Raw genomic sequence first — 23,462 nt, 5'->3', positions numbered from 1 at the left:
ATTAAAATGGCCGAGGAGTTCCCAATGATTAATGAAAGCGTTTGAGTGAAAAAGACCCATGTCAACAAAACATGTCTGACGTGGAATTTCACGATGAAACGGTGAGAAACGACTTTTATTCATATGTAACGTATTGAAAACTGTTCACTAAAACCCAAATTTACTCAAGATTCAAATAATTTAAGTGTTTTATTCATAGAATTCCAAAAATACACTGTAATACTATTCTTAAAGACTCGTACCCCACTCATTTCGTACCAAATTGTCGTTATCATGTATTTGGATTTAAACAATAAGGTATATAATATTATACATTATATATGGGCATGATGATTTATAACTTCCTTTACAAATAACTACAGTTTTTTTGAAACAGAACATCTTCTGTTCATATGAAATTGTACGTGAATCGTTTCCTCAGAATTTTTGTTTTTGAACTTTCTTCAAAATCTGGAACCTCCTATACTTTTTGGCATTGGGAACAAAACCAAATATCGGCTAAAAGTACTATGATTGGATATATTGAACTTTCTTCAAAATCTGGAACCTCCTATACTTTTTGGCATTGGGAACAAAACCAAATATCGGCTAAAAGTACTATGATTGGATATAGCAGACTGATTGTGTCAATTCTTCATGTTAAATATTGAGTGGTGAAAGAAACACAGTGATTATAAGTGCAACATCAGTCCTGGTATTTACAACGGAGTATCAGTAGTTTCAATTTATATATGCTACACATTATTACCTTTGACTAGGGCATGGACAGGTAGAGTACTAGACACTCTGGATCTGGGTACACAACAGTTAATTACCTATAGGAACATATATATATACAAACTGTTTTTTGGGGGGGTTTGTCATATGAAAAACAAATTGGCCCCTGTCCCTGTTCTTGTAATTTATGAAGAAGCACATGGAGAGAAACAAAACTTTTTTCCACTTCATAAGCCAGCAGACAAGTCAACAATGCTGATATAGATATGGCCTTCTTGGCTGGGTACTCATCCATTCCTTTCCTTTAAATAAATGTCTCTTCAGCAAAACAATCAGAAAATAAAATGACATATATGAATAAGATTTGAAAATATGAACATATATTTAAGAAGCCTTTAAGTGTTCAATTGTTTCGTGTTACCAGCAAACATGATAAAAAAAAATCCAATTACTGTGTCTAACATGTTTTATAGTTTGGAGATAAAGTGACTTCCTTTTTGCTTCAGGACCTTAATGAGGTCTCTCTGGAAGGTGACATTACTGTGCCTGGACTTCAGACCACTGATGATGAGTTATCTACCCTAGATGAGCCCGTAAAGGACACCATTGTAAGTTATAATAATATACACATCACTTATAATACCAGGAGTGGAATTTAACACAAGTCTGCAAGTCAGGCGCATGAGAAATACTATGCTTTATCAAAATTTGACTGTTTACAATATTTTCTCAAATATTGCTGAAAAGCAATTTAAGGCTTTTGGCTTTTTCTTTAAAGAAAATAATATTAAAGCAAATAAAGGATGCAAACTTGAAATAAATCGGTACTAATAGTTTTTTCATATTAGCACCTTTTATAATTATGTTCTGAAAAATATGTAAGAATAATAATATAATTGATTGTTTGACAGTGGCAGACCATATCACTACAGCTTGTTATTTTTCAGATGCGAGATCTAAAGGCAGTGGGAGTGAAGTTTTCCCATGTCCTGTACCCAAAAACTAGCACAGCCCTGCTCAGAGAATGTAAGATTTACACTGTCATGTTTATAAGTATTTTCCCAAAGTAACCTGTAGTTGAAACAATAATTTCTGAAGGTGACAGTTTACACTACCAGAAACAGTTTTGACTTTTTTACAAATAGTCTTGTTTAACTCGTTAGCCTGAGAAATACCACTTGTACAAAGAAGTTGAAGTGTTTGTGTTAGTCAGTTTTACCGGTTGATAAATGAATATTAATTTTACTTTCAATTTATTTTCACATTATATAAAAGTACCGGTATAACAATATTATACTTTGCATGTATTTAAAGTCAATAGTATATATTGTGTATTACAGGGGACCTGTGGGGACCCTTGATTCTGTGTGTCTTCATGGCAATGTATGTTTGGATGATTTTCTCTTTGTTTTCTAGTAATAAGAAAAAAAATGCCTGCGATTATAACACGTTTTCAATTTCACTAGTTTTTGCAAAAAATAATGCTGTTCATGTTACAAAGTATATTAATTCAGATATATATATTTTAAAAGAATGTCAAAAGTATTTGTAAGTGCAAAGTTTTTAATGAGCAAATAAATTGTACATACTTGTCTCTAGAACTATTATTTTAAGTATGAACTATGCCTTAGAAGGCCAATTTTTTATCCACCCTGCTTTATCCTCAGGATGCTACAGAGCGGGTCTGATGACCTGGACAAGCCTGGAGAAGGGGGACCACAGTTTGCCGAGGTGTTCTTCATCTACTGGGTCGGTGCTGTTGTCGTCACATTTAACACAAAACTTCTAGGAGGAAACATGTATGTTTATTGTATCATCAGTGATAAAAAATACTCACTTTTTCTTTGATAGTGCAGTTAAGAATAAAAGGAAACAGTAATGCTTAATAATCTCTTCATGTGTCTTTATTCAAAACAAGTAGAAATTTTACTCTTATTATGAAAAAACTAGACAAAAGCCCTTTACTGGTAAAAGTCAATTATATGTATCCACTTAGATTTGAATAAATCCAAAACAGTCAATTTGTATTATGTTAGTGTAATAGTTCTTGCTTTAATGTTGTATTAGTATTGAATTTAAATGCGGATGTTTTTTTGTTTTTCAGCTCATTTTTCCAGAGCGTGTGTGTATTAGGTTACTGTGTGTGCCCGCTAGCCATTGCCCTTGTCGTGTGCCGATGTATTCTCATCATAGATGAACAAACAACGCCCCTTTTCATCGTCAGATTTGTGGCTGTTGTTGTTGGATTTGCCTGGTCTACTTTTGGTAATTGAATTTGTATGCAAGTGTTATTTTATTAATGTGAGTTTTTATTCAAACACAATGATTATCTGTGAGAATTGTTATGACTGCCTTTATTGGATCAAAATATTTGAATAATGTAGATTACAACTAGAATATAAATTATGTACTGAAAAACTTTCGGGTTGAATATTTAGAGAGCATATTACTCATCATTGAGTATGTGCCTTGATTATTGTCGTAGATCCATACTTCTGATCCATTCTGTTCCACTTGATTTATTGTGATGCCTGCGAAGTATGGCTGACACTTAGAGATTACTTTGTCCATACTTGTCAGCTACATCATATTCTGTGTCACACTTTCATTTCCAATTGGTAACTTTTCAATCACGCGGTGTTAAGTCAACATTCTTGGTATGGGCATTTGTTATTGTCATTTGATAATTTCTTTTGTAGGATCAAAGGTCAAGGTCATGGTGACCCTTATAGAAACATATTGACCGCCCTGATGTGCTACACATCTAATGACCAGAATTCTATTTGAGTAAATGCAGTATAGTTTGATCAGCAGACATGGTTATCTGCACACGGTGTCTGATGTCAAACCAAAATGTAGTTTATTATAAAACTTTTGTCACATGTTAAAATGTATTATAGATTACTTTATTTTACTCTTCTTCTTTTTTCAGCATCCACAGCGTTTTTAGCTGAAAGCCAACCACCAAATAGAAAAGCCCTGGCTATGTACCCTATATTTTTCTTCTATTTTGTCATTAGTTGGTTAATTATTTCACATACTCATTCGTAGTAATTGCATCCCTGTCTTCCATGCATTTGTCATAAATGTAGTAAAATCCATGTACATAATTCATGAACAATAATTTGTAAATACTTTGCGCTATTTATTTGTTTTTATTTGAACTCAGAAAATGTCTTACACTATTGCTATTGTTTTTTAAGTCCAACCTGCTGAATTTCAATGACGTATAAAAGTATGAGTACATTATTATCGTTAGCTTTTGTGTTCACACTGTGATATACCTGCATGCCGATTTGGTAATAACAATTTATGTAGTTATTACTTGTTCTTTAATACATGTATTGATTTAAAGTCTCTCTGGTGTACATGTATACATGAGATTAACTGCATTAAAATGAATGTCTAACTTTATAAGCTAATATATGGCTATAATTGTAAAGTAGCACTAAATAAACTGTATTCGTTTGTAATTTGCAAAACAGAAACCTAAAAATAGCGAAGTATACTAGGTACGTATATGGGGAAAAAATTATATAAATTATTTAAATAATAAAGGTGTTTTTTTTAAATAATTTGTTATAAAAATATGAACTCTGGGCTTAAGGTAGAGCTTGCTTTTTGGGATACATGTATTCCATGTCACCTGTCATTTAAGTATTTGTTTTATTGTAACATAATGGGAAATAAACAAAAAAAGAAATAAATGTTCATCATTTTTGAGCTGTATCTCAAGAAAAAAAGGTAACCAGGCACTTGGATATTGCCACAACCTCTGTGTTGGCGTCAAAATTCAAAACTTAGCATTAAAATTGTTTGAATTGATGAGCATTAGACTGGCGAGTTCTATAATTCAGGCTAAAATTTTCTACATCATGCCCCTTTACCTACCAGCATTAAGTACTATTAGCAACGCTTACATTGTCTTATAATCATCTGTTTCAAAGATGGCCCATTAGCTTTTAACAAAACGATTTTAATCATGGCAACCACAGTTCCGCATGAGGGTATCTCCTGTCAAGGCAACCAAAGTTCCACATGAGGGTATCCCCTGCCGAAGCAATCACAGTTTAGCATGAGGGTATCCCCTTCAAAGGCAACCACAGTTCCGCATGAGGGTATCTCCTGTCAAGGCAACCACATTTACGCATGAGGGTATCCCCTGTCAAAGCAACCACAGTTCAGCATAATGGTATCCCCATCAAAGGCAACCACAGTTCCACATGAGGGTATCTCCTGTCAAGGCAACCACAGTAATGCATGAGGGTATCTCCTGTCAAGGCAATCACAGTTACGCATGAGGGTATCTCCTGCCAAGGCAAACACAGTGCAGCATGAGGGTATCTCATGCCAAGGCAACAACAGTTCCTCATGAGGGTATCTCCTGCCACGGCAACCTCAGTAACGCATGAGGGTGTCTCCTGCCAAGGCAACCACAGTTCCGCATGTGAGTATCCCCTGCCTAGGCAACCACAGCTCTGCCTGAGGGTATCCCCTGCCAAGGCAACAACAGTTACGCATGAGGGTATCTCCTGCCATGTAAACCACAGTTCGGCATGAGAGTATCCCCTGCCTAGGCAACCACAGCTCTGCTTGAGGGTATCCCCTGCCAAGGCAACCACAGTTTCGCATGAGAGTATCCCATGCCTAGGCAACCACAGCTCTGCATGAGGGTATCCCCTGCCAAGGCAACCACAGTTTCGCATGACGGTATCCCCTGCCATGGCAACTACAGTTCCGCATAAGGGTATCTCTTGCCAAGGCAACCACAGATCAGTATGAGGGTATCCCCTGCCAAGGCAACCACTGTTCAGCATAAGGTAATGCCCTGCCAAGGCAACCACAGATCCGCATAAGGATATCCCCTCAAGGTTCAAGGTAACCACAGTTCAGCATAAGGGTATCCCCTGCCAAGGCAACCAAAGTACTGCATAAGGGTATCCCCTGCAAAGGCAACCACAATTTCGCATGAGGGTATCCCCTGCCAAGGCAACCACAGTTCAGCATGACGGTATCCCCTGCCAAAGCAACCACAGTTCCGCATGAGGGAAGCCCCAGCCATGGCAACCACAGTTCCGCATGATGGTATCCACTGCCATGGCAACCACAGTTCCGCATGATGATATCCGTTGTCATGGCAACCACAGTTCAGCATGAGGGTATCGCCTGCCAGGGCAACCACAGTCCGCATGAGGGTATCCACTGACATGGCAACCACAGTTCCGCATGAGGATATCCCTTGCCATGGCAACCACAGTTCAGCATGAGGGTATCCCCTCTCAAGGTAACCACAGTTCAGCATGAGAGTATCCCCTCTCAAGGTTACCACAGTTCAGTATGATAATATCCCCTGTTATGACAAACACATTTCAGCATGACGGTATCCCCTGCCAAAGCTACCACAGTTCAGCATGAGGGTATCCCCTGTTATGGTAACCACAGTTCAGCATAACTGTATCCACTGCCATGGAAACCACAGTTCCGCGTGAAGGTATCCGTTGTCATGGCAACCACAGTTCAGCATGAGGGTATCTCATGCCAAGGCAACCACAGTTCAGCATGAGGGTATCCCCTGCCAAAGCAACCACAGTTCCGCATGAGGGAAGCCCCAGCCATGGCAACCACAGTTCCGCATGAGGGTATCCACTGCCATGTCAACAACAGTTCCGCATTAGGGTATCCGTTGTCATGGCAACCACAGTTCAGCATGAGGGTATCGCCTGCCAGGGCAACCACAGTACCGCATGAGGGTATCCACTGACATGGCAACCACAGTACCGGATGTGGGTATCTGTTGACATGGCAACCACAGTTCCGCATGAAGGAAGCCCCTGCCAAAACAACAACACATACTGTTAGAAGTTTAGAACCCAACATTATATTAACGCCTATCGACATTTGTTTTCACCAATAACGGTGATTTGGATGTAGCTGCGATCTAGTCGGGTTGATCATTTATTACATACTAGTACTACATGTACGGTGTATACATGTGTGAACATATTTTTTATTTCACTTTTCTATGCATCTTCCATATACACTTTTTAAACGGTAATCGAATTAAAAAAAAAAATACCCCACCGTGCGCCACATTTGTTTTGTGACTTTCTCAAAAATGACAGCATCAAGAATGATTGCCAATTTAACACATGGAAGACGAAATCATGTGGCGTAAAGTGGGCTAGGTGTTTAAATTCGAGGACACATCATGCGTTTTCTTGTGTCAGTTTCACCGTGGTCGTTCTAATTTGTGGTCCAGTTATTTTTTTTGCTCCCTTACCTGCCAAGTCAAATAAGAGCGTCGGAACTGCAAAAGCAATGAAATTAGGTAGAGCGCCCGGGACGGTTAAAAAGTGTGCGTAAATGAAAGAGAAATGATCACTTTTAAAACGGCTTAGGGAACCAGTGATAAAAGCATTACACAGATAGTTTGGATTCCCGCCTTGAAAACAAAAACAATATCAAAATGATTGAAATACATTTACTGCAGGTTATGCTTTTCGCTGGAATATCATGTTAATTGAACTGTTCTTATACGTTTTGGGTTCTGCGTTGCTTAATAAAAAATAACTTAGCGTTCCGGGTTAAAAACATTTAAAACAACGTCACTAAAATGACGCCGATGTGTGTTTCTCACACGATTTTCCAATTAACGCGACTAAAGTTGCATTTTCGTACACTAGAGGGATGATGCTGTGCGTACGATTTTTCATTGTCAATCTTCTGATGGAAGAGAATCCTCAAATTGCGACCTTACTCAAATTTTAGCATAAACTTTGAAACAGAAAATCTGTTGAATATCGTTCAAAATTTAAAAATATTTTCAAAAATGCAATAACCGGTTTACAAAAATTACCCAATTAACATCATTATGCATATATATAAACATAACATGATACAAAGCTATTGATTTTAATGAGGTTATTTGTTGTTTTCGATTTTATAAATGGATAGCAATTCAATTACAAAAAAAAAGAAAGCACGCTGTGAATACGATGACAATTATTGTTCATGCTTACAAGAAACGAACATCTGAATGCAGTCCAGTCAGAAAATTGTATGACATAATGTTTGGTACGAAATTAAGTATGGGACGTATGCCGAGGACAAAATAAATGTCCGTCGCTATAGCTTACATATTTTGGACAATCCCTCCTTTTATGCAATAAAGGCGAGGGCACCTAGATAGATGTGAAGGCTTTCTTTCTCGACACAGTAAGCAGAACCGCTCCACGGTCCTCACTCCATTGTCTTAGAAGAACCCTGTCATTCGACAACCATTGGGGATTGTACTTACGTGTATGGCGAGAGGAACAGAGGTCAAAGAATATGGACATGTGGCTCAACCTTAGATGATGGATCTGCTGTCCTGATGTTAAGCATTTCTGGACTTGTTCGACTGGTTGCTGGTTATATGATTTTCAAATTGTGAAGATGAATTTAATGCATACTATATACTGCATTTATGTTTTCTTTGCATTTATACAAGTAAAAGGTGTATTATTGTATTAAAGTTATCTGTGACTTCCTACAATAACTGGTTCATGTAGAAGAGTCGAGCCAAATAAGGAGAGAAAAAAAGGTGTTCATTATGTTTGCAAACATTCAGTGGTCAATCTTTTTAGGCCCAGAATAGTGTTTGTGTATTTGTGGGATTCGCCATCTGATATACGAGGTGCTCCAAAAATATTATGATGCATTTGTAAAATACTAATATGCATAAATTCAAAAATACGACAGGCAAAAGCTTGTCCGTTCCAGAACTTCCAGCCACACAGCTCACAGAATTTTAAAAATGAGGCACATCTGTGCTTACTAAATTGAGACAACGCAGAGCAAATGTATGATCGCACAATGCAGAATTGAAATGGCGAACTGGAACAGCCAACTCCTACTGTAACGTTTGCTAGTCTTTAGATGGCGGCGAGTGAAACGGTCCCTTAGTTGCCGGAGACCCGTTCCATTTCTTGGAAAACATGTTACGCAGTGGCCCGCGACTCGATGGCTTTCCAGTCTAGTTCGAAATTGAACAGAATGCCTCCCGCACCAGTAAGAGACGCTCTTACCCTTGATCTATATTAGGGGTAACGCAGGTAAAAATTGTTCATTTTGTAACGTGACAGAAGCTCGACGTCACCCCTTGAACATAACAAGAACACCAACGTTTTATAACTTATGTACAATGTTACCCGAGAATCATGCCACAACATGATCCCGTTACCTGAATTGAACACAGGCATGAATAGTCCTCTTGTGCCATGTCGCGGCAACTCGATAAAATGCCTTCAAGCCCAGTGCCATGTCACGACTACTCGACAAAACGCCTTCAAGCCCAGTGCCATGTCACGGCTACTCGACAAAACGCCTTCAAGCCCAGTGCCATGTCACGACTACTCGACAAAACGCCTTAAAGCTCAGTGCCATGTCACGACTACTCGACAAAACGCCTTCAAGCCCAGTGCCATAATTCATAATTTGAACTAACTAACAAGAGGACATCTATCTTTTGCTGCATACCAAATATCCAATCGGATTAAAATCCTACCCATAGGACGACCAATATGTCATCTCCTGGCTGCCTTTCCGTAAAACGCATATGCTGCATAGATACAGTTAGGACATCCCTTGTGAACACTGAATTACTGTACTATTACAAAATTACATATTTCAGGTATACACAGCGCAGATCATGTTCGACATACAGTAGATCGATCTACACTAACCAACATCTAGGACGTCATTAAGTTATTGTGTGGGCAAAGAATTCCAACGATTGTTGACAATGACCATGACAATGATAACAACAAGGCTACTGATCAACCATGACCATGAACCTACCAACGCCAAATCTGGTGGTCATCGACCAATTGTCAAATGATTATGTACATGTAATTTGGAGAATCACACGTTCTTTTCATTTCTTCATCTCAAACTGCACTTTATTCACAAAACAGCATAGTATTATTAAAAATGTTTGTTCTACTCTAAAAAGCGCATTATTTTGTGCATTAATACTATTTGACGTTCCGGATACTCTTAATTTTCTATTAATATACTGCTTTACAATTCAATCGATTTGGAGTGTGCATGTCGCGATATAGGGGCTGGGTGTATCTTCTCCAACATCTGCATCCAAATACTTTCAGCTATGGTAGCAATCTTTATTCTGTTCACTGAACTAACCATTAGGAGAAATCTGTGCAAGGAAACAACCAGCCGTTTCGGAAGAATTTGACAGACAACAAGTCATTAAAAGCAAGTTGACACAATGGCTCAAATAACTCAGCTAAAAATGAACTTCCTTACAAAATGAAATCCATTCAATACTGTGGACATCAACATTCACTCATGCTATAGCACATACTTTAAATTAGACCACATGCCCTCCAGTGTTCCCAAAATAAACCGGCTGTCGGCCAAATTGTCGGTTCAAATTTCGAAAAATGAGAGAATTTCAAGTACATGTACCAGAAGACACTTGTCGGCTACTTTACTATTTCAGATAGTTTAATTCAAACTTATTGAGAACCCTGTTTCATGAACAACAACAGTTGTGAGTTTTTTTTCTTTATTAATTTACTGCACAAACAATTGTCTATTCATCCACAACCACAGTGGTCTTCTCGGAGACGTAGATACCGTCCAGGAACTTACGGATATCCTTCCTCTTCACTGTGGTCGACTGCTGAATTAGAGCAGCTGAAAGTACAGAAGATGAAAATAAAAATCTTTTTTTTGTTCTTCATTTAGCTCTTTGAAAAAATGCCACAATCTTCCTACCCGACAAAAATGAAGTTGTGTATGTTTACAAATACTAACAGGTTACTGTATGTCATTGGAAATACTTAATGCACTACTTCGATAAATAGCCTAAGGCCTAAAAAAAAAATACATTTGGTTCGGGTTACCCGACCCTACCTACGGAATAGGCGCCGACCCTACTGTTTTTATAGTCAGAGTGAAAAAAAAAATGAAAAAATGAAAAACTAAAAAAAAAAAAACTAAAAAAAAAAAATTCGTTTTTTTTTTTATTGCTTTTCAATATGTAGTTTAAACCTTAAATGCTTATACAGAAGATAGCTTTAACACTATTCTCCAATGATGAAAATGATATTCTTATATAAAGCCTAATAAAAAAAAAATAAAAAAAAGCCTACCTACCCTACCTATTTTTGAAAAGGATGTAACCCTAACCAAACAATTATTTTTTTTTAGGCCTAATCACTTGGTCAAATAAGAACTCCTTTATCATGCAGAGCTTCTCTTTGTATAGGAAAACGACCAATTCCTGTCATCTTTGTAAAAAAGTAATGCAAACAAGTCACTCCATGTTTATAGCAATACAATACTGAATAGTCTTCTACTAGTCTTGTTGCCCTGGTTACTAAAAATATTGCAGCATCCAGGTTTCCCCGATGCTGTAAAAACAGCTGATAAATTCTGTCATGAAAATAAATGCAAAACCAAGAACTACAATGCATGGCAAGGTTCCTCCTTAAGAGACAAAAGCTGATGCCTATAGATGCTAAACCACGGGTGAAATATTGAATACCTAAGCATACGAGATTAAGGACATCAACAAGGCTCTGACAAGTTCCTCCATAAACCAGTAGATGAGCTTAAAATGATTTTTGGCTTTAAGAATCAGGGGCAGTATTCATAAAACTTCTTAAGATAAGAATTGGTCTTAAGCGTGGCATTTTTTCATAAGTTTCACACCTTTTTCCTAAGTACTATTCATAAAACTCCATATCTTAAGAATTTCCAATGTCAGTCTTTCATAAATTGGGCAAAAAGTTAAGACAACGACAATTCACCAACTACTTCTTAACAATGTTTATGAAAAGAACTTAATATAAATGCAATTCCTTAAGTTGAGACAGATTTCTTAAAGAGAAACTTAAGTTTCATGAATACGGCCCCAGGCATTGGCTATTGCTTTACACTAACATTTAAGCATGAAACTTGTTTTAATGCATTTCTTTTCACCGTAAACAACACAGATCAATACTATCATAAGCCTGTAAGATCAAAGCAGGCCAAGTTTTCTTGGATTTGTTATGTTTACCTTCGGGCTTGTATGAAAGAATCTTAATTTCCATCACTGCATCTAATATAATTCTGTTACATGTACCTGATCTGGACACAAGTTCAATATCATTTCCCTGCAGGTAGAACTCGTCCTTCAAGCCTGGGGCCAAGTCAACGGTGACTCCGCTCAACATGCTGACGTGACGGGTATACTTTTCGCCAAGGAAATTACGAATGGCCATGGTTTTTTTGTCATCGCCAATTTGAACATTGATGGGAAAATGGGCATAAACAGATCGCATCTTGTACAGGAATCCCTGAAAAGACATGGAAACATTATTATCTTTTAAAAAGACAGAAAAGAAACAAAATCAAAAAAACTTTTTATCACCTAATTTTCTGAATTATTGTACTGTCAGGCCTTTATCTGCCCATCTCACGGCTCAGACATTCCATTCCCAATGCCACTGTTTTTATTTCCATATTTCAAGAAATAAATCTCATGCTGGTTGTCGAGTTTTGGAGTGGGAACAATTCATTTGGCACATTTATTTAAAAATATAAATGTTATGTATCTTTCAGCACTTTTCGGTGACTTACATTGTGAAATACACTAATTTCACAGAGAAATGTAGCCCAAAGTGATAATTTTTATTTCTACAATTACATGACTAAAAATCCTAATTTTTGGAATTACTTTCTTGCAAAATTGACAAGAAAGGCCTGAAATCTCTCCAACTTAGCAAATTTTACAATGCAGATTTCCCCATTTTGTCTAAGGTCTTTCCCCCCAGAATGGACAGAATGTCTTGACTATTCAATGCATGCCAACAGTCATACAAGCATTACCTAAAAGAAAGTCATATGCTTGGCATAAAATATTTTAACAAGCCCTGGCCTGAAATATGAATAGCAGAATTTGAGCAAACCCTGGGAAACATGTTACTGGTGCAGAACTCATGGGCTTGTGGAAATTATAATCACAGGCTTAGATAAACAAAACACTAAAAATTAAGAATACAGCAACATTGAATAACGTTTTTCACCTTTGTTACACCTTTGAACATGTTCATGATGTGACTGCAAACAGTGTTGACAGCGGCGAGTTCCTTGCGTTTACCGAACCACTTGACCACCTTGATCTTTCGCTTGCCGTCCATCTCGATGTCAACAGCCAGGTGTTTAAATGTGCGGGACAGTGAGCCCCTAGGTCCTTTGACCATCACCTTGCGGGCACGAACCTTGACATCAACTGAAGTAAAACAGGATTGTGTTTTACATTTCACATGGGACTTTTCATTGAATGACATTTTGCTAAAATAAATCATGGACTAAATAAGCATTCAATGTCCGAACCTGTAAAAAAGGGATCAAGACAAATCGGCCCCTTACCAAATCGGCCTACTACCAAATCGGCCCCTAAGACGTTTCGGCCCTGCCATTTCGTCCCCTTAATTAAAATGACTCGAGACGTTTCGGCCCCTTAGTGATTTTTAACAGAGACATTTCGGCCCCTTAATTTCATTTTATTTTTTATCTTGAGTATAAAGAAAAACATTGTAGGTCGTCTTAGAAATGTAAATGAGATCTGTAAATAAGTTGTAAATAACATATTTAAATTTACAAATAGACAAATATGCATGAAAAACAATGATATGACTGATATAAAAAATATAATTAAAAACTAAATAACGATTTTTAATGATTTTTAATATAAAATTATAGAAAATCTAAGGAAGTTTATTTGTTATAATTGTTAATTATTAATTGATCATTAAAGACATCAAAGAAAAATTGTCTTTGAACCATGCGTTCTTTGCAAGGCAAACTGTAAGTGTTGTGGGTGTGAAAATGACATTCAAAAACGTGTGAATGAATAATTGTCTTTAATTTGTTAATGTTATTTACAGTTGATTAAAGAAGATTTGAGTAATATAAACAACGTAAGTATATATATTAAATTGTTTCTAAAAGTGGGTACCATTTGTTTTAAACGAGTTGCTGTGTTACTGTTAAATTTTCGTGCATTGGATATTATAAACGCGTTGTTGTGCTACTTTTATTTTATTGTGTAATGAAATGGATTTTTATTGAAAATTATAATGTCTGATTCTGATTTGTGTATTGAGTGTGATAAGGTTGTGAGGCCACTGCAACATGCCATCACCTGCGATGTATGTGACCGTTGGCAGCATCGAGTCTGCGATACAGGTAGGTGCAAGTAATATGTTTTAAAGACACAAAAATGTATAGAAATGTATAACACTTTCCCATAACTCATGTAATTTAGATTAAAATGCACGTACCGCCAAAGGTATATCAAAGCTGTTGTCATTGACACTGGTCTGACTTGTGATTCCCTAGTATAAAAGTTTTGCTATGTTTCTTTTTTTTGTTTATTGTATCATAAACGGTAGTGTTTAAACATAATTCTGTATATCCATAGGACATACGCGATGTACATACTCTTGTTCCTTTTGTATTGTATGTACCACACAGCATGAACCTTGCGGTATATAACACTGATATCACTACCTTTTCATATTATACCTGAATAATGTTTGTTTTATGAATATGAATTGCAAACAAGTGACAACTTGATAGTTCTACATATATTCTACAACAAATATGCATTTTAAAAAGAGTAAAACAATATATCCGTAATAAGAGTGAAATAATATTCTGTTCGACAACTTGATAGTTCTACATATATTCTACAACAAATATGCATTTTAAAAAGAGTAAAACAATATATCTGTAATATTATAGTGAAATAATATTCTGTTTGAGGTGCGAAGAGATAATCGGTATTATTCGGTAAGTGTGAGAATTAGCGGTTGGGAAAGTCGGAACAAACCTTGTAGACATATTTATAAGCTTGTAAACACAAAGTGTCACAATTCCAACGCCTGATACCTCTGTGGAATGTGACAATTCGCCATAATACCGTCTGTCTAAAAACACCTATTAAGCCAGTATGGTTTTGCATACGTATTCAGTATAAGATTAATAATAGTTTTTTTCATTCTACCTAATTTGAATATAAATTACTGAATTTCATAAAAAATAAAATGTAACTTTCTTTCCACGTGTCTGTTTATTTATTATTAAATTGTAGTTATAAGAAGATGTATTGTATACTAGTTCTTATAAAATTTTACGTTACATTTTTGACGTACATTTCAATAATACAATTTAATAATGATGTTTGATAACTGCAGGTGTTGCAGAAACTGATAGAAATAATGGAAGAGGCGCCGAAAGTCGAAGGTTTTGTGATGGATTTTGAAGCAGGTAAGGATATAGCAAAATGAAAAAAATAACAATTCATCATGGTAAAATTGAATATCACATTATATATATATCATACAATGTTTCCTTTCAGGTCTATGGCAGGCCCTCCGCTCCGTTTTCCCGGGTACCCAGCTGAAGGGATGCGCATTTCATTGGTGCCAGGCTGTTCTGCGCCACGTCCAGCACCTGGGGCTAAAGGCAACTTATGAGCGGAGAGAGGGAGCCCACCAGCTTATCAGGAAGCTGTTAGCCCTTCCATTTCTTCCGGGACAACACATAGAGCGCGCCTTCATCAAGCTTTAAGACCGGGCAGAGGGGAGTTCGGACCAGATGAAGGAACTCTTCACGTACGTTGAAGATCAGTGGATGGAGAGCTCCCTCTGGAGCACCACTGAGTGGTCTGTGTACCGACAGACGATACGAACCAACAATGACACCGAAGGTAAATTCAAAACTGTTGTAAATATTTATTTATTATATTCCCCGTATCATTTCCGGTAATAGCATTCACTAAAAATAGAAAATCATGTATGTTTTAATTTTAATTGTGTTATGACTGTAATTTCAGGATGGCATCGCCGGTTGAACTTTTCTGCCGGTCGGTCAACCCTGCAGTTTTACGTTTTGCTGATTATGCTGCTGAGGAATCCAAAATGGTGAATGTAACACAGCAACTGGTGTCGGAGGCAGCCCTTGGCCGTCAGCGTCGAGAGCGCTACAAAGACATCGACGCCAGGATCATGGATGAGTGGGACTCATACGATTCCCATGAGGTCACCTGCGAAGAGTTCCTCAAAAATGTTGGTGCCATCTACGGCGGCCGATAGGTGTCAAGACTGATGTTAGACAATGGACATGTCATATTATTAGCAACATAGTTGTGTATAATATTTAAAGAATATTTTTAAAAAAAGGTTTAAACATTCCTTCTTCAATTCTATTTCGTTTTATAAAAATATCTCGTGAATAAATCTTTACATGTTTTCAAGTGTACAGATATTTTCTTTAAATCTATTTTTATCTATACCTTTGTATGCATGTATACATTATATTTAGTCAATTAAAATAAAAATAACATGTTTTTTTACTTATATTTAGAAATAAAAAAATAAAATTAAATTAAGGGCCGAAACGTCTCGGTAATCAGGGGCCGAAACGTCTACGTGCTGGGGCCGATTTGGTAAGGGGCCGAAAAGGTAACCGTTTGAGCTAGGGGCCGATTTGGTAAGGGGCCGATTTGTCTGGTAGCCGTAAAAAAGAATACAAAATTTGAGACAATTTCTACAAATTAATGAAACTCTTTTGCATAAAAATAATTGTGTAACATGAACATTGTATTTGACGTTGTCTAATGTGTATTATATATGATGGTAACTGTCGTATAACATCTTTAAAATAAAAATAGTATTTATTGGGTATTTCAGTAATTACGAACTGCAAATCGGTGGAAAGTTATTTTGATAATGACAGTTGTTCAGTGTTCAAGACATTCACGGAACCACTACCGGTACTCCTACAAGGGTAACATGCACAATACGTAGCAACGCATAATTACTCACTGCCTTCAGGGACATCAATAGTCTGCGTCGTAAGCAGAGTCTTCATGGCTCCTGAAAATCAAGAAAATAACATTGGTGACAGCGAGCAAACTCTGTGAAAAACGTCGTTTAAGACAACTATTAAGACAAATATACGTTGTGATCCAATCGGGAAAAGCTCAGGTCAATTTTTAATAACAATATTATATTTAAACTATGTTTTTGGATTATGATGAGAGGTGATTCAGTTAGACGTAAACATTGCTCACTTGTTTTTCAGCCAAAGCTATACCGGAAAAGGAAGTTCACTTTGACTACTCGATTAACCTTTAATCTGAAATGATAAACCGGGTTTTTTAATTTCTTGTACTTATATAATTATTTTTGCAACTTTTGATAAAATTTGTGAACAAAACAATTATCATTAAAACTTATTTTTATTATTTTCTCTTCTTTAAATTATAAAGACTTTGGCTTAAGTTCAGTGACCTTTACCTCAAAGGTTCAGTTTTGGTTCCCAGCTTTCATTATCTAATATCACTTTGCACAGAGGCCCAGCAGTGTTTGGATCCAGAGCTGCAACGAACTGGTTTTTACTGAACTTAGTTCATTGCATATTAAAACGGACCTACATTAATAGCTGTGGTTTCATTTATCTGTCTACTGTACAAGTGTTTAGAATCTCATGAGATAGTGTGTGTGTTTTTGTCTTTGAAATAATTTACTGTGTAACTGGAGGCAAGGAACTCCAGAACTGTAAGAATTTTTACTTAACATTTTTTTTAATTGTAATGATAACTCAATTTTTATAATATCAAATAATTATCACTGTTAACTTAAGTATCAAATATAGGAACATCAATAAAACAAAATATGTTGTAGTACAAATCTGGTATTGTCAGAATACTGGTACAGTACTGCCAATATTTGATATTTTAGTTAACAGTGATAATTATTTGATATTATAAAAATTGATTTATCATAACATTTCATAGAAGTATGATCATGATGAATTATTTATTTTGATAATGACAGTTTTTTTTACCAAAATCATTTTTCCTGATAAGACATCTGAAAACACTTGTTTTATTATTATTTTACTCTTTGATACTGAAAAAAAATACAGTTAAATTTAAAGTATAAAAAAATATTTTGGTTTTAGTGGGGAGCTGTGGAACGGTGAAGTTTTATTTTGAAAACTGACCCATTCACCACTCGGCAATATGGACTCATTCAATAGATGATGTATATTTCAACCTTTATCAAATACATTGGTAACATCACATGATAATATTAATCAACTAATCATGCTACTATTATTTGCTGAATTGCGTTACTAAAGGTATTAAAAATTGTGGTCTTCAAAGACAATATTTTAGAGATTTATCAAGATTTGTTGAATCCCAGCTGTCAGTGTCTTCGTTTTGACAGTCCTTATGAATTGCCATACTTTATTTCATAATCAAATTATTTTTTCGTAGAAAGCGCATTTAACAATCCATTCATGAGCGAGTCCCTTCAAATGATTGAAAACACATTGATTAATTGAGAAAACACATTGATTAATTGATGTTTTTAATTTGCTACACATAATAGGTCAAGGGCCTAAAATGTCGAGAACATCCGGTACCACCCCGGTGCTTGTCGTTGAAACAGTGCCCCTTGGGGAGGCCCTGCCAATGTCAGAACGCACAGTCACTAATAGGAATCCGGCCCTTGATGGTGTAATCGACTTCATTGGTGGAACAACGGGTATGAATGCATACTAGTCTTGCAATAATCATTGAAATTATCCATATTCAATAAAGACTATTATCCAATGCTTTACAGTTACATTTATAGTACATCGTTGTACTTTTAGATTAAATAGAGTTAACATTGTATTTAGAAAAATATAGAGGCAAATATGCCTTAGTGTTCATCCAATGTGAAATTGCAATATGTACATGTTAATATTAGTGACTAGCTCTTGTAATAGTCAGAAGTTTTCATTATTGAATAATACATTTTGTAATTTATAATCCTTGACATTATTTCAGGCGCCACTGCCTCTGTCTATGTTGGACAATCTCTGGACACTGTCAAAGTGAAAATGCAAACCTTTCCTACCTTATACAAAAATGCTCTTGACTGTTTTGCGAAAACTTACCGTCAGGATGGTATTGCTCGAGGCTTGTATGCTGGCACTGTGCCAGCATTAGCAGCAAATATATCAGAAAACTCGGTGTTATTCATGTTTTATGGATTATGCCAAAAGATTATGACAAAGGTTGTAGGAAAGGAACACGTGACTCATTTAAATCCACTTGAAAATGCCCTATCTGGAGGTACAGCAGCGTTCTTCTCTTCATTCACGCTGTGCCCAACGGAGCTGGTTAAGTGCCGTCTACAGGCAATGCGCGAGATGGCTAGTCTGGGAAAGCTGGAGGGAGGACTAGAAAGGCTGAAAATGTGAGCAGATGGGTTTCTGGGGGAAAAAATCATTAGATTAATTTATAATAAATGCATTTTATCATTATTTTTTGTTGAAAATACAAGTGTAGATTTCATATGCAGGAGTTGTTGCATGACTCATTTTGTAACAGGTCCCATATTTTTATTGCATATTATAATGTCAAAGGAAGTACATGTATGTACAATGGTGATAAATTTAAATGACTTTCAAAATCTTAGTTTTGGCATAATGCATTTAGTTATTAATGTTTTATTGAACATTATCATTTGTTGCTGCCAAATCCTTCTTGTTTAAAAAAGAAAACTGTAACAATGATGGATAAACAAAGTAGATGACATTTTTTAGAGGACCGTTCGGTTTAACAAAAGAAATCTTACAACAAGAGGGCATCCGGGGCCTGTTTAAAGGACTGACGGCAACATTTATGAGAGAGATCCCTGGCTACGTGTTTTTCTTTGGTGGATACGAGGCCACTCGACATCTTCTCACACCAGCAGGCAAAACCAAAGATGAAATAGGTAAATGGACATCAACTTTAGATATGATTTTAAACATATAATATATAGTCTTTTAGTTTAGTTTATACTTATTTGTTTTCCCTAGGTTGTGACAAATAGCCTATAGAATTATGCTAGTCTGTTTCCTGAGAAGAGAATGAAACCCTCAACCTGGATGATAGGTGAACACCTATACCACTCTGTTCCTTGTGGAGATCAAACCCACAACCGGGACTTAAACTCAAAACTTCTTGGGTGAGTGGTGGTCAACTGTACCACTAGACCACTATGACCTATGTGGGGCTCAAACCCATAACCTTTTAGGTGAGAGGTGGACCCCTATACTGCTAGACAACTCTGACCCTTGCAGTACTAAAACCCACATCCTCATATGTGAGAGGTGGACAACAATACCACTTGACCACTCTCACTCTGTTACAGTGCTTTGATTATTTATCTTTTATTTAAAACTATATGTCATTTAAGATAAAGTTAGATGTAGATAAAATTCTTACTACATGAAATTAAATTATGAAGTACCAAACAAACTTTAAAGAAAGTCACAGATTGCATTTTGTGCAACTTTCATCAATTAAATGTATTTAATGGAAATACATAGGACATGCTTCTTAATTGTTTAACTTTTGATAAAGGCATTAACATATTGTTTCCCTGTTTGGGAAAGAGAAGTAGCTGATGTTGTATAAACTTATGGCCCAATACATTTGCATCTCCTTTATTATATATATATTTACATAAAGAATGTTACTTTGCACTGTTTTTGTTTCCCTTTTGTTTTCTTCATCATATATGGACTGTAAATGTATTTTTATGCAAGAAAATATGATAAAATTATATAAACATATTGTACTGGAGCTTGACCAATTTATATTAATTTATTCAACAGTATCATTCATTATCTTTTGCCGTTTTAGGAGCATTCCGTACAGTGCTTTCAGGCGGTGTGGGTGGGGTGTGCCTGTGGGTGACCATATTCCCCGCAGACGTGGTCAAGTCTCGCGTACAAGTGGCCTCTACTGCTGGTATGCTGGAGCCCACATTCAGAAGTGTCATAAAACAGATCTACAAGGAAGAAGGTATGATCGTGATAAAGAATTTATTTTTAAAACACAAGAAACGAAACTATATGATTTATTTTATTTCTACACTTTTAGCCTACACATGTTTCTGTTCATTGCCGGAAACCCACGGCCAATAGTTTTCACTTATATCTACCTAATGGGTCACCCGTGGGAAGCTTACGATGGGTCCTCTTATATAAGATTTTTTTTAAATATAACGATGAGATAAAGGTAATTGTATTTAAACTAAACTTATAAAGTATTAAAATACATACATATATGTAACATGTATTTAAATACTTCATAAGTTTAACAACGTACTATTACCTAAAAGTAAATTTAAGAATGATGTTTGTACACATTTTATGATAATAAGCTTTACTGAGGATTTTTCTGTTTCAGGTATACAGGCTTTATACAAGGGCCTTGGGCCAACAGTATTGAGAACATTCCCAGCTACCGGCGCTCTCTTCCTGGCATACGAAACCACGAAAAAATGGCTGGGTTACGCTGCTGATACATACACATAAAAATAGGGCTCCAGAATAACTATCAGATCTGACTGAGTGTTGTCTTAGAAATAGTGCTAATGTTGATGTGAAGGTTAAGGGTTTTGCATTGAGATACTAAGGTGATGATTTGTGTCCATGTTGTTTTCAGTATGAAGTGTAGAATCAAGAAAAGTGTGTGAATGCAGTGCCAGTCACTGTATGATCAGGATCAGCGAAATACTTCACACAACTGTTGAATCATTATTAAATTTTTAGTCGTGCAGTGTTTATTGTTAAAATGGTCAGAATTACTTAGCCTGCCATGCCTGTAACTTAATGGATTTAAAAAAATATATCACAAGATTTTTAATTACATGTATCATTTAATGCATTATTTTTGACCAGCACTGACTCAACACTGTTGGCTTTCCCCTGACAAAAGTTAAGTTGCAACAAAACACTCATTGAAATGTTTGTTTGTTGCTGAAGCTTTAATATTGACGTTTCAGGTAAAGCTATTTAGCAAACTTTTTTTTTTAAATCAAATTTTAGGAAGTCTGATGCTTTTTTTTTAAGGATGAATATTTTATTCCTAGTCAAAATTATGATGCTAGAATAAACAATATACATAACAGTTTGTAATAACCAGTTTACATTTTGATTGAATCTCAATTTTGAGAAAGTTTTACATGACATTGATGTTGTTTTTTTCTTACTTTATACATAATTATCATGGTGTGTTGTTAGATGATTTCTTCCATTCTCTCAGTTATTAATTGGCAGGAAAACTAAATAAAACTGAAATCAGACTTTTTGTTGCAATTTACAAGGAGATTTTCATACCGGATTACATACCACTAACCAGTTTTAATTTGAAAGAGGTTTACTATGACCTTGACCTACTGACCTGAAAATCACAGGAATGATAAGTGAACAAATATCCCTTTCCTTAACATTTAGTTTGAGTATGAAGGAATTAGGTAAGCGCCTTAGACCCCTGTTGAGGTCTTTCGAAGCCATCAAGTTCTCTCAATCCAGATTTCAGGATTGATTCTCAACTTAATCATCCATGTAAAAAATATGGGTCATCAGCTATTCACCATCAATATTCCTTTTAAGTTTGAGGACCGTAGGATCAATCATTCTTAACATAATGACCTGAAACTTCAAGTTAAGGTCACTACGACTTTGGCCTTTTGCCAAGTAACATAACTTTTATTAGTCATTACTTTGTGGACTGGAGGTTTTGGGATATATTATGCAGAAAAGCGTGTTTGGATTTTGAATTAGAACAATTGACATAAAAATAAGTAGAGGTCATCTATTAGCCATGATAACAACCTTGCTGAGTTTGGGGACCTTATGATTAAGTTTCGTGGCTATATATAAACGAAATAGGTTTTCTGTTCTAGGTCACCTTGACTTTGACCTACTGACCTAAATATAGGTCATCTGCTATCCTGTATTATCAGTGATTAAAGGGTTAACTATATACCATTTAGTGATGTGTCTTGTGGATTTGGAGGTTTAAATCACTGTTTGGAAAAAAATAAAACGCTTGAAACAGAAACAGCTGGACATACAGAGATTTGAAAAAAAAAAAATACCCTATACTGTAGGGTATTTTTTTTTTTCAAATCTCATTTTATGTTTATGGCAATGTATTATATTGATGATATACATGTTCAAGTATGTATAAAATATAATTTTGGCTAGTTGAATTTTTTTATTGTGACTTTAATGAGCCTTTGTCATCAAGCCACTGTGCACATACACATAAAGAGCCCACTGCTGCTGAAACTGTCTGAATAATATGATTGAGACTTGGTAGACTGTATCTTCATGTCATGGTTGTCTTGTTTAAGTGATGCACCTTATGTTACATGTATATGGAAAGCTGAGCTTGAAATCAGACTGACTGATAAGCAGGATTTTTCATTTTGTTATATAGTTATTTCAAAATTTTTCAAGCAGTTCAAGAGATATGAATACACGGAATATAGTCATACTACCTTTAAGTGTGACCTTGACTTTAAACCATGCTGGTTGGAACATGTCCTGTGCACATCGTCTCAATGTGGTCAAAATCTATCAAGCAGTTAATGAGATATGGAGCCAACTTGAAATGTCATATGACCTTTGACCTAGGTGTGACCATGACCTTGAATCGAGCTGGTTGTTATTTCGCTCAACACATCATCTCATTATAGTAAATATATTTGGCAGGTTATTTCAAAATATTTCCAGTGGTTCAAGAGATATGGAAAAGACACATTTGGTGACAAACAGACATACAGACAACTCAAGCAACAAGAGCTGACACAGAGACAGCGTGCTTGACTATTCCGCCGCTTTTC

At 36.0% G+C, this 23,462-nt stretch overlaps 4 protein-coding genes across 5 annotated transcripts; 3 read left to right on the top strand and 1 right to left on the bottom strand.

Moving 5' to 3' along the window:
- The first annotated feature begins 9 nt into the window (after positions 1 to 9).
- Positions 10 to 4,418, top strand: LOC128228294 (protein YIPF6-like). The gene is made up of 7 exons (XM_052939522.1): positions 10 to 101; positions 1,224 to 1,325; positions 1,665 to 1,743; positions 2,058 to 2,100; positions 2,385 to 2,516; positions 2,822 to 2,982; positions 3,650 to 4,418. Exons 1-7 carry the CDS (start codon positions 72 to 74, stop codon positions 3,766 to 3,768), a joined length of 666 nt encoding a protein of 221 aa, XP_052795482.1. The 5' UTR covers positions 10 to 71; the 3' UTR covers positions 3,769 to 4,418.
- A 5,850-nt stretch (positions 4,419 to 10,268) lies between these two features.
- On the bottom strand, positions 10,269 to 16,954 carry LOC128228659 (60S ribosomal protein L9-like). Its single transcript, XM_052940097.1, has 5 exons — positions 16,850 to 16,954; positions 16,602 to 16,652; positions 12,795 to 13,000; positions 11,852 to 12,065; positions 10,269 to 10,416 (listed from the first exon to the last, which is right to left on the bottom strand). Exons 2-5 carry the CDS (start codon positions 16,645 to 16,647, stop codon positions 10,313 to 10,315), a joined length of 570 nt encoding a protein of 189 aa, XP_052796057.1. The 5' UTR covers positions 16,648 to 16,652; positions 16,850 to 16,954; the 3' UTR covers positions 10,269 to 10,312.
- LOC128228660 (uncharacterized) lies at positions 13,919 to 16,594 on the top strand. The gene is made up of 3 exons (XM_052940098.1): positions 13,919 to 13,959; positions 14,970 to 15,042; positions 15,134 to 16,594. The coding sequence occupies exons 1-3, from the start codon at positions 13,921 to 13,923 to the stop codon at positions 15,343 to 15,345; spliced, it is 324 nt and encodes a 107-aa protein (XP_052796058.1). The 5' UTR covers positions 13,919 to 13,920; the 3' UTR covers positions 15,346 to 16,594.
- A 155-nt stretch (positions 16,955 to 17,109) lies between the features above and the next one.
- LOC128228658 (mitochondrial ornithine transporter 1-like) lies at positions 17,110 to 21,914 on the top strand. Of its 2 annotated transcripts, none has more exons than XM_052940095.1 (6): positions 17,110 to 17,336; positions 18,177 to 18,332; positions 18,620 to 19,031; positions 19,381 to 19,553; positions 20,468 to 20,629; positions 21,017 to 21,914. In XM_052940095.1, exons 2-6 carry the CDS (start codon positions 18,191 to 18,193, stop codon positions 21,142 to 21,144), a joined length of 1,017 nt encoding a protein of 338 aa, XP_052796055.1. In that variant the 5' UTR covers positions 17,110 to 17,336; positions 18,177 to 18,190; the 3' UTR covers positions 21,145 to 21,914. The 2 variants fall into 2 exon arrangements, with proteins under 2 accessions (XP_052796055.1, XP_052796056.1); XM_052940096.1 differs by having other exon boundaries at positions 17,151 to 17,169.
- Positions 21,915 to 23,462: the final 1,548 nt, after the last annotated feature.

Source organism: Mya arenaria, chromosome 3, assembly GCF_026914265.1.
Source record: "Mya arenaria isolate MELC-2E11 chromosome 3, ASM2691426v1".
Classification (NCBI taxonomy): domain Eukaryota; kingdom Metazoa; phylum Mollusca; class Bivalvia; order Myida; family Myidae; genus Mya; species Mya arenaria.
The sequence above is the reverse complement of the archived record's forward strand: the minus strand, read 5'-3'. Positions and strand labels throughout refer to the sequence as shown.

Bases quoted from the DNA above. Each gene is read 5' to 3' on its own strand.
- LOC128228660 (XM_052940098.1), top strand. From the start codon at position 13,921: ATGTATGTGACCGTTGGCAGCATCGAGTCTGCGATACAG. The intron at 13,960-14,969 runs GTAGGTGCAAGT...TGATAACTGCAG, and splicing joins GCATCGAGTCTGCGATACAG to GTGTTGCAGAAACTGATAGA. The intron at 15,043-15,133 runs GTAAGGATATAG...GTTTCCTTTCAG, and splicing joins TGTGATGGATTTTGAAGCAG to GTCTATGGCAGGCCCTCCGC.
- LOC128228294 (XM_052939522.1), top strand. From the start codon at position 72: ATGTCTGACGTGGAATTTCACGATGAAACG. The intron at 1,744-2,057 runs GTAAGATTTACA...TGTGTATTACAG, and splicing joins CACAGCCCTGCTCAGAGAAT to GGGACCTGTGGGGACCCTTG. The intron at 2,517-2,821 runs GTATGTTTATTG...TTTGTTTTTCAG, and splicing joins AAACTTCTAGGAGGAAACAT to CTCATTTTTCCAGAGCGTGT.
- LOC128228659 (XM_052940097.1), bottom strand. From the start codon at position 16,647: ATGAAGACTCTGCTTACGACGCAGACTATTGATGTCCCTGAAGGCA. The intron at 12,066-12,794 runs GTGAAAAACGTT...ATGTCTTTTCAG, and splicing joins TGTTCAAAGGTGTAACAAAG to GGATTCCTGTACAAGATGCG. The intron at 10,417-11,851 runs GTACATGTAACA...CTGTACTTTCAG, and splicing joins TGAACTTGTGTCCAGATCAG to CTGCTCTAATTCAGCAGTCG.
- LOC128228658 (XM_052940095.1), top strand. From the start codon at position 18,191: ATGTCGAGAACATCCGGTACCACCCCGGTGCTTGTCGTTGAAACAGTG. The intron at 18,333-18,619 runs GTATGAATGCAT...ACATTATTTCAG, and splicing joins CTTCATTGGTGGAACAACGG to GCGCCACTGCCTCTGTCTAT. The intron at 19,554-20,467 runs GTAAATGGACAT...TTGCCGTTTTAG, and splicing joins CAAAACCAAAGATGAAATAG to GAGCATTCCGTACAGTGCTT.